This window comes from Myotis davidii, unplaced genomic scaffold, assembly GCF_000327345.1.
Source record: "Myotis davidii unplaced genomic scaffold, ASM32734v1 scaffold1949, whole genome shotgun sequence".
In the NCBI taxonomy this organism is placed as follows: domain Eukaryota; kingdom Metazoa; phylum Chordata; class Mammalia; order Chiroptera; family Vespertilionidae; genus Myotis; species Myotis davidii.
This window is the reverse complement of record NW_006300366.1, coordinates 964932-974717: the sequence shown is the minus strand read 5'-3', so window position 1 is coordinate 974717 and position 9786 is coordinate 964932. Positions and strand designations below refer to the sequence as shown.

The 9786-nt window shown below is 45.0% G+C and overlaps 1 protein-coding gene across 2 annotated transcripts in view; it reads right to left on the bottom strand.

Moving 5' to 3' along the window:
* Positions 1-5181: 5181 nt before the first annotated feature.
* PABPN1 (poly(A) binding protein, nuclear 1) overlaps positions 5182-9786 on the bottom strand; it is a 6637-nt gene continuing 2032 nt past the window's right edge. The window contains exons 1-7 of one of the 2 annotated variants that reach the window (XM_015572468.1): positions 9665-9780; positions 9441-9555; positions 8737-8804; positions 8048-8154; positions 6508-6595; positions 6272-6423; positions 5182-5375 (exon numbers count right to left, since the gene is read on the bottom strand). In XM_015572468.1, the coding sequence (XP_015427954.1) occupies positions 5336-5375; positions 6272-6423; positions 6508-6595; positions 8048-8154; positions 8737-8804; positions 9441-9522 (537 nt within the window). In that variant the 5' untranslated portion in view covers positions 9523-9555; positions 9665-9780 and the 3' untranslated portion in view covers positions 5182-5335. Of the gene's footprint in view, positions 6424-6507; positions 6596-8047; positions 8155-8736; positions 8805-9440; positions 9556-9664; positions 9781-9786 lie in introns of those variants that run through there. The other variant, XM_006776795.2, reaches the window with a different exon arrangement.

Genomic DNA, 9786 nt, shown 5'->3' with positions numbered 1-9786 from the left:
ACATGGGCAACACATGAAGAGTAAAACTCATGGATGTGGCAGGAAAATTTAATCAGGATCAAACTGGAAAAGGCCTTAGGTCTACACTTTAGTTTATACTTATGATAGCAGCATAAGGGCCTTTCTGCCAACATGAACAGTTTGGAGCCCGAGACATCTGCTAGGAGCCCATTGCAGTGAAGATGAGGGCTTGCTCAAGCAGTTAAAGAATGGAGAGAATGGATAGGATGTTGAGTTGACTAAACATACAAAACTATAAACAAGAGTCCAAAAAATGAATTAATCCTCCAAGATCCAAAAGATTTATAAGGATTTTTGATGGCTATTTAGTGCCTCCTGGTGGATAGATGAGACCTTCCCAGCATTAACAGCATCAAGCCACTTGGATGTTTCTTCTTCCAGTAAATAGTACAGCCTCTTGCTAATCAGCTTCTGCAGAAATCTGCACTCAGATTACAAGGCACTTAGTTGAATCTAGTTAAAGACAGACCCTCCAATGCTACTAAGTCACATATAGTACAATAAATGATCAAATGTTAAATTAAGTGGTCAACTACCCACCCAAAAATTCAGAACACCAAGCCATTTAAGAGGTGGATTAAAGATTTGTAGGTATGGAATAGAGCCATTTTTGAAGATTACTTAAGAATCTAGGTCTAGCAAACAACAACAAACAAACAAAAAAAGAATCTAGGTCTGAGGCAATCATGGACAACGTATCCTGGGATCATGAGTGAATGGCACGGACAGAAGTTTAAATATTTGAAGTCCTCTAAGTAATGGAGATTCTATTAAAGTTTTGAGTGGGGGTGATTACAGTACCCAAGGATTTTAAGACTAATCTAACATTAGAATATAAAATGGAGAAATTAGGTTATTAATATGACCAAGTAACTGAACTACAGACAGTCCTCAGGTTACGTCAGACTCAACATACGTCATTTCATGATTATGTCACCATTCCCCATCCTATATAACAAAGAGAGAATATGCAAATCGACCATCACTCCACCACAAACATGGCGGCACCCACAGTGGAAGCTGTTCTCATAAGGAGCCTTAACGAGCAATCAGCAAGGACCTGAGGCTGTGCCATCCACCACACACCCCCCCACCCTCCATGGGGCTTGACAGGGGACCTCAGGCCCCGCCTCCAACCCTGGCACCAGGCCGGGGGACCTCAGGCCATGCCCCCTGCCCAGCAGGCCTTGACAGGTGACCTCAAGGTGTGTCCCCCTGCCCCAGTGCTGGGCAGGGGGACCTCAGGCTGCTCTCCTTGCCCCAGGCCTGGGGACCTCAGGATGCGGCCCTCCTCCCAGTGGGGCTTGATGGGGGACCTTAGGCTGCACCCCCACACCCACCCCAGCACTGGGCCAGGGGACCTGAGGCTGTGTCCCCCACCCAGCAGGGCTTGACAAGGGTGGGACCAACCAATGGATCTAGCCCAATGGTGGGGGGGGGCCAGGTCTGGGTCTCACACGATTTTGAGGCACACATGGGTGGGCGGGGACTTAACTCTGGGTCCCGTGGTGTGCCCCAGACTCTGACAGGAAGTTTTTCAAATACATTTTACTAATTTTCTTTAATCTCAAGACACTTCTGAGAAAGGTTCAAATAGCAATATTAAAATATTTCTTCTAATCCTCTTTTTTTAAAGTTAAATCTTTATTGTTCAGATTATTTGTTCCTCTTTTTCCCCCCCATAACTCCCCTCCTCCCAGTTCCCGCCCCACCCTCCACCCTCACTCCCCACCCACTGTCCTCATCCATAGGTGCACGATTTTTGTCCAGTCTCTTCCCGCATCTCCCACACCCCTTTCCCCCCCAAGAATAGTCAGTCCATTCCCTTTCTATGTCCCTGATTCTATTATAATCACCAGTTCATTCTGTTCATCAGATTATTTATTCACTTGATTCTTAGATTCACTTGTTGATAGATGCATATTTGTTGTTCATAATTTGTATCTTTACCTTTCTCTTCTTCTTCCTCTTCTTGAAGGATACCTTTCAGCATTTCATATAATACTGGTTTGGTAGGGGTGAACTCCTTCAGCTTTTCCTTATCTGTGAAGCTCTTTATCTGACCTTCAATTCTGAATGATAGCTTTGCTGGATAAAGTAATCTTGGTTGTAGGTTCTTGGTATTCATCACTTTGAATATTTCTTGCCACTCCCTTCTGGCCTGCAAAGTTTCTGTTGAGAAATCAGCTGACAGTCGTAAGGGTATTCCCTTGTAGGTAACTGAGTTTCTTTCTCTTGCTGCTTTTAAGGTTCTTTGTCTTTTGCCCTTGGCATTTTAATTATGATGTGTCTTGGTGTGGTCCTCTTTGGATTCCTTTTGTTTCGGGTCCCCTTGCCCCAGGTCTGGGGACCTCAGGATGCGGCCCTCCTCCCAGTGGGGCTTGATGGGGGACCTTAGGCCACACCCCCACCCCCACCCCAGCACAGCAGGGACCTAAGTGTAGACCTAAGGCCTTTTCCAGTTTGATCCTGTGCTTCTTGGACCTGTAAGTCTATTTCTTTCACCAGGTAGGGGAAGTTTTCTGTCATTATTTCTTCAAATAGGTTTTCAATATCTTGCTCTCTCTCATCTTCTGGCACCCCTATAATTCGGATGTTGGTATGCTTGAAGCTGTCCCAGAGGCTCCTTACACTACCTTCGTATTTTCAGATTCTTTTTTCATTTTGCTTTTCCGGTTGGGTGTTTTTTGCTTCTTCACATTTCAAATCTTTGAGTTGATTCTTGCGCTCCACTGGTCTGCTATTGGGAGTCTGTATAATATTCTTTATTTCAGTCAGTGTATGCTTAATTTCTAGTTGGTTCTTTATCACAACATCGAGGGTCTCATTAGATTTCTGGAGGATCTCACTACATTTATCGGCAGTTTTTAGAAAATTATTGAAAGACCTTAAAAGTGTGGTTTTGAGGTCTATATCTTCCACTTCTGAGATCTGCGTCCTGTTTGTCTCCGCATTTTTTTGTTTTCTTGGTGCACCCCCTAGTGGTCTTTGTGCACAGTCTTGTTGTAGTTAAGCCTTGATTGTTGTAGGTAATACTGGCGGGGATTTGAGCTCCAGGCCAAGTGGCTGTGAGAATGAGCTGTGTCTGCAGTGAGAGAACTTCTGTCCTCTAGGGAGGTGCTAATCTAGCCTTTACCTGAGGCTATCTGGCAAATGGCGTGTCCCAGGGGATCAACAGGGCAGGCTGAGCGAACAGTTATGGCTGCTCTCAGTCCCGTCCTGGGGCTCTGCCTCTCAGAGTCCCAGCAACCACTGCAAACCTCGGAGAGAAAACTGCCTTCGAGTTCCGATCGAAGCCAGACAGTCCCACTTCTCCTGTGAGTCTGGGTCCCTAGAGACTCGCCCGGATCTGGAGTTCAGAATCTGAGACTCCCTCCCAATTGGAAAAGACAACCGCGCCCTCAGCCACCAGCCCGCTCCGCATGCACTCCGCACCTTAGTATTTGACTTCAGCACTGCGCCTCCTCTGCGTCTCAGTATGCTATTCTCTTGTCTCCTAGTTGTAGAACTTCCACTCAGCCAGCCTTCCTGTGGTTCTGGATGATGTCCCTTCTGTCTTTTTTTTTTTTTTTCAAATATATTCCATTGATTTCCCACAGAGAGAAAGGGAGATAGTCAGAAACATCGATGAGAGAGAAACATCTATCAGCTGCCTCCTGCACATCTCCTGGGGATGTGCCCGCAACCCAGGTACATGCCCCCAACCGGAATCGAACCCGGGACCCCTCAGTCCGCAGGCCGACGCTCCATCCACTGAGCCAAACCAGCTTCGGCTCCCTTCTCTTTTAGTTGTATTTTTGAAGTGGTCGTTCGAGGCAGCAAACTCCAGCGTTAACCTATGCTGCCATCTTGGTTCTCTCTAATTAATCCTCTTAATGTGCACGAATTTCATGCACTGGGCCACTAGTTTACTTACAACAAAAAAGTTCCATCATTTCAATGACATATGTGCTTTATGTTTTTCATTATTTATTTACCATAAATAAAGGTCTGGAATTGTTCTTTTTTTCATTACTGTTGTGTATGTGCTCCACGAGTGATGTAGGCACTTATGTAGAAGGGTTCCAACTTACAGTGAAAATCACATTACCTAGCGCCACTGGGACAAATCTCCAATGTAACCTGAGGGCCTACTGAACTAAATTTAAGGATACTAAAACAATGAAAGCCTATTTTGATCCTTAAGGGAAGGATGCAAAATAAATTAGCCCATGTTATGTGGTCACTGCATGGCTAAGATTAGCTTTGCAACTGTTAGCACCCACCATCCTCAACTAAACACTTAATGTTGCTGCTAGTTGTTCACTTTAACTCCTTTTCCTTAATTCATAACTAAGAACTTCCCCTCCACAACACCAGCATTTCCACAAAGGAGAATTAACAGTCATCTGGAATCTAAGACAGACTAGGAAGATAAATAATCCTTACACTCAAAAGGCCGAACAATTTTTATTTTCAAAAACAACTTTATTCATGACACATTTTAAAAAAACTCCCACCCGCTGGAAATGAGCTAGAAAAATAAACAAAATCCACCTCCCACCTCCCTGTGCCCACTTCCTCCCTTTCCCTCCAAATAAAAGGGGAAAAAAAAAAAGCAAAGGGGAAAAAAAAACAAAACTGAAAAACAAAAAAAGTCACCAAACCCCCCAAAACAAGGTAGTGCATTTCCCCAGGGGGAAGGGGAATTTACACTGGAGCCGCTGGGAGCGGATCGGAGATCTTCCGGCTACAGAAACCTGCAAAGAAAGACACTCAAAACAGAAAAAGAAACACAAAAGGAAACAAAATAGATCACCAGGCAATCTGAAGGAACAGTGAGCCAGAAAAGAGGGGGTGGGTGGGTGGTTGACCTGGCAGGACAGGAGCAGGCAGGAGGGTACTGTGAAAGTGAGGAAGATGGAGGGAAGGTAACAAGCAGAACAGTTTGGTGTCCTTCCAGAGCCCTGGGTTTAAAAAAAAATCCCTCCTACCATCCATGCCCACCTACCCTTGAGCAGCCCCCAAAGGGGTGAAGTGGGACAGGGAAACAGTGGGAGCAGCTTGCGCAGTTGAGTCGAGTCCATGGCGAATCCCCAGAGTGAATAAGCAGCCCCCTGCCCCACACCCTGGACCTTCCCCTACTCCCCAAAGCAGGTCCCTCCTCAGCAGTTAGTTATGGGATTTTCCCCCCTTCCACAGTATATCTTTTTTTTTTTTAATATTTTTTTTCCATCAAGGTCATCTTCTGTTTTCTTTTTTTTTTTTTTTAATTCTTTTTTTTTTTCCTTCTTTCCTCTTTTTTTCCTCTCTCTCCTCCTAATACACACTTTTTTTAGTAAGGGGAATACCATGAAGTCGCTCTAGCCCGGCCCCTGGAAGAAAGAAGGAGAGTTAGGTGTTAACACAATCACTAGATAGCTCAGTACAAGCCCCACCCCTTGGGCCCTCGCCCCAGTTACTGTGAAGGGAAGGGGGGCAAAGAAAATGTCCAAGTATACTAAAACTGACCCCACAATCTCAGAAACAATGGCACAGCTGACAAATGGGAGGGGGGATTTAACAAAATACTTCTCCAAACAGTGGCAATAGAGAAGTGCACCCGAGACAAAAGAGCAAGGAAAAAGACTCATTGTATGTAGTTTTCTCAATTCTCCACAGGTCTACACTCTAGGTCTAGGCCCTCACCAACAGAACCTAACTCCTGGGAGCAGATAGGTAAATACTATGAGAAGCCCAGGTCTATATACCTAACTTACCTATTTAAGTGAAAAGAGAAGTAAAGCAACATGGGCACCGCAAGACTGGCTCAGTTAAAGAGTAAATATCTCAATATCCTCCCTCATGGTTGTTGAGCATCAACTAGCCTCTGGTATTCTTCCAAGGAACCTTCAAACGTCAACCCCTCCCTAACTGGGAAAAGTAAAAATGTCCAAGCAGTACTTTCGCTGCTCTGAGGCCCTGTTCTCCAAACTTTCTGTGTAAACCCATTCATTGCCACCAACTCTCAAGGAAAATCATGCTGGGGGAAGAAGCATCTCTCAGGACAGAGTGGAGAAATCCAGCCCTTATGACCAATTCCTGCTCCAGAAAAAGATGATGAGACTGGCCGCCTGGCCTGGCCTGCAACTACCTTCCTCACCCTGCACAGGCAGGAGACCAAGTCCCTGGAGACCAAGGGGAGGGTTAGGGAAGGTTCCTCAGATCAGGAGAGAAGTAAACATAAAGGTTCATGGGAATTGGGGGAGAGGAGCAGCCCATCTATCCTGACCTGTAGACACGACCCCGGGGCCTGCTGTTAAAACCACTGTAGAATCGAGCTCGGGAACTGTTGTAGTTGGTGGTCCGGGCACGGTATCGGGCTCGTGGGAAACCCCGGTCTGTTGTGCTGATCCCTGGTCTGTTGGTTCGTTTTGGGATTACCTGAGCGAAGGATGTACAATGTAGAGCTTTAATCAACCTGGAGAGTTTACATAGAACCAAAATAGCAATTAGCATGGGGCTTACCTTGATTTGTCTTCCTCTAAATAGGGATTCATCTAAGGCCAGGGAAGTCCTCACTGACTCTTTGTCTGAGAACTCTATATATGCAAACCTGCAAAAAAGTGAGACTTTAGCTATCTGAGAATGCAAATAGTAGCTCATAGGTAAAATTCAACTTTGCAGGCATGCTTTGTTTGGGTACAATGTGTTCACCCATTAAGTTATTGGCCAAAAATTTTTTTTTAATGTTTTCATTAATTGTTAGAGAGAGAAAAAGTGAAAGATGGAATCATCAATGAGAAAAACACCATTGATTGGCCCATAACCTGGGCATGTGCCCTGACCAGGAATCGAACCAGTGACCTCTTGGTTGATGCTCAACCACCAAGCCATACCAGCCAGCTGGTCAAATAATTTTTTTTTTATATAGTTTATTGATTTTTTACAGAGAGGAAGGGAGCAAGATAGAGAGTTAGAAACATCGATGAGAGAGAAACATCGATCAGCTGCCTCCTGCACATCTCCCACTGGGGATGTGCCTGCAACCCAGGTACATGCCCTTGACCAGAATCGAACCTGGGACCTTTCAGTCCGCAGGCCGACGCTCTATACACTGAGCCAAACCGGTTTCGGCCAAATAATTTTTAATGAAAAATTTTAATCAAAATGTCCAGCTACTCTTAGAAAATTGTAAAACAGGGTATATAGGACCTGAATTTCTATATGACAGAACCAGGTAAGGCCAAGCAGAAGTTGCCCCTCCCCTTCTATTTCATGATCCCATTCATATTTAGCCTTCATCTTTATTTTGTCTAGCCCCTGAAAGCATTTATGTGCAACCTCTGAAATGCAAAGATGGGCAAAAGTAGGTTTACAGTTGTGAGTAAGCAAGTTTATTCTTGTATTATATATTCTTCCATACCCACTACTGTGAACCTACTTTTGCCTACGCCCATACATCAACATTAATGTGTTAAGCCCTAGTCGGTTTGGCTCAGTGGACAGAGCTTCGGCCTACGGACTGAAGGGTCCCGGGTTCGATTCTGGTCAAGGGCACATGCCCTGTTTCGGGCTCCATCCCCAGTAGGGGGTGTGCAGGAGGCAGCTGATCGATGATTCTCTTTCATCATTGATGTTTCTATTCTTCTCTCCCTCTCTTCCTTCCTATCTGAAATCAATAAAAATATATTTTTTTAAAAAGACAAAGGACACTTGTTGGCACAGCAAGTTAATTTAATCCTCAATATAAAATCTACTTGTTTTTATCTATTTGTTTAAAGCCTCACCTGAGAGTATTTTTCCATTGATTTTTAGAGAGTGGAAGAGAGAGGGAAAGGCAGAGAGAAATACTGATGTGAGATAAACACATTGATTGGTTGCCTCCTACAAGCACCTGCACCAGGGGCAGAGTCTACAACCGAGGTATGTGCCCTCGCCCAGAATTAAACCCAGGACCCTTCAGTCTGCAAGCCAACACTCTATCCACTGGGCCAAACCAGCTAGGGCTAAAATAATCTATTTTTAAATTGTGACTAAAATGACCCCAACATACTTCCACACTTACCCTTTGGGATGGCCACTAAATTTGTCACAGAGTATGGTAACACGGTTGACTGAACCACAGCCATGAAAGTGTGCTTCCAGCTCTTCTGCTGTTGCACCATAGTCCACCTGTGGCGATATATAAATACACACACACACACATATTTGAAGAGGGGGTACATTTCAAAGGTACTGGATAAATTCCCACCTCAATAGATACACTGTTTAGCCTTTGAGGTATATGTTATCCATATAGAGCAGTGATGGCGAACCTATGACACGCATGTCAGAGGTGACACACGAACTCAATTTTTTGGTTGATTTTTCTTTGTTAAATGGCATTTAAATATATAAAATAAATATCAAAAATATGTCTGTTTTACTATGGTTGCAAGTATCAAAAAATTTCTATATGTGACACAGCACCAGAGTTGAGTTAGGGTTTTTCAAAATGCTGACACACCGAGCTCAAAAGGTTCGCCATAATTGATACAGAGAAAAGTACATCAAATCTGGTTCTCTAAGGAACTAATCTCTTTTCTTTCCAACCCCAGAGGCTCTGTTGATTGCTATTACTTTTTACCACCTCCCAACACTCCCTCAGCCCCCAAATCTATCACCTCTCCTAGAGATTTTCCTTTCAAGGCTTCTATTAAATGACTCCCCAAAATAAGACCTCCCACCAACCCCAATCTGGGCCTTAGTACATACATTGCCAACATAGATGGAACGGGCATCAGCCTCCATCTTCTCTTCGATAGACATGATCACTGGGCCAGCTTTGGAGAAAAAAAAAAACTTGCTTTTTACTTGACCAATATATGAACCACCACCATCATCACTAGTGAACACGAAGATTTTGGTTCATTCTTTGCTGTACCCACTGCCTAAAATAGTGCCTAGCACACAGTAGGTTCTCACTAAATACTAGCCAAATGAAGAAATAAGGTAATACATTCTTTAAAAAAAAAAAAAAATCAAAGAAAACAGTACAGGAATCCCCTCCCATTCCCAAGTCAAGTCCCTAATGAATAGGTTTGGTTGAAAGGATCTGATTAAAGGGGAAGCCCCTGCAGCTGAGCGGTTTATCTCAGGGCTCCTAACTAAAGAGTCACCAATTTAAGGAAGAACTATTAAGCTTGAAGGTCAAATGCCAGCTGGCAACCTCCACAAAGGGTAGAGGTAGACTAAGAACAAAGAGAAATATATTTGTAACAGGGACAAAGGGAGGCACCCACTATCCTCACCAAAACAGCTTGCTTCACAAAGGTCAACGGAATACACAATGGACTATGCCCGCCGGCACCTGGTCGGTCAGCAACTAACGACAAGCAGCTCCAAGGTCCAGACCATCTCATCCCGCATAACCCTTCCCATCCGGGCACCGGCTCCGCGTGCAAGCGCCAGCCACTCACCATTGCCCGGAGGTGGACTCATATTCATCTGCTTCTCCACCTCGTTCTGCAGCTCTTTTAGCTTCTCAGCTTCTTCCTCCATCTCCCTGACTCGAGCTTTAATCGCTTCCAGCTCCTACAATGAGCGGGGAAGGTATGGAGAAGAGCTGAAGAGGAACCACCGCAGGGCTCTGCCTGCTCTCGCACCGCACGCGGCCCCAGCCGTGCTCGGCCATTTCCCTCACCCCACGCGAGGATCATTACGAGAAGAAACGCAGGCAATCTTCTGTGCAACAACACCAGGCACCCATGACGCCCGAATCCACCCGGCCGGGCCTCTCCAGGCGGCCGAGGATCCGGGCCCGGC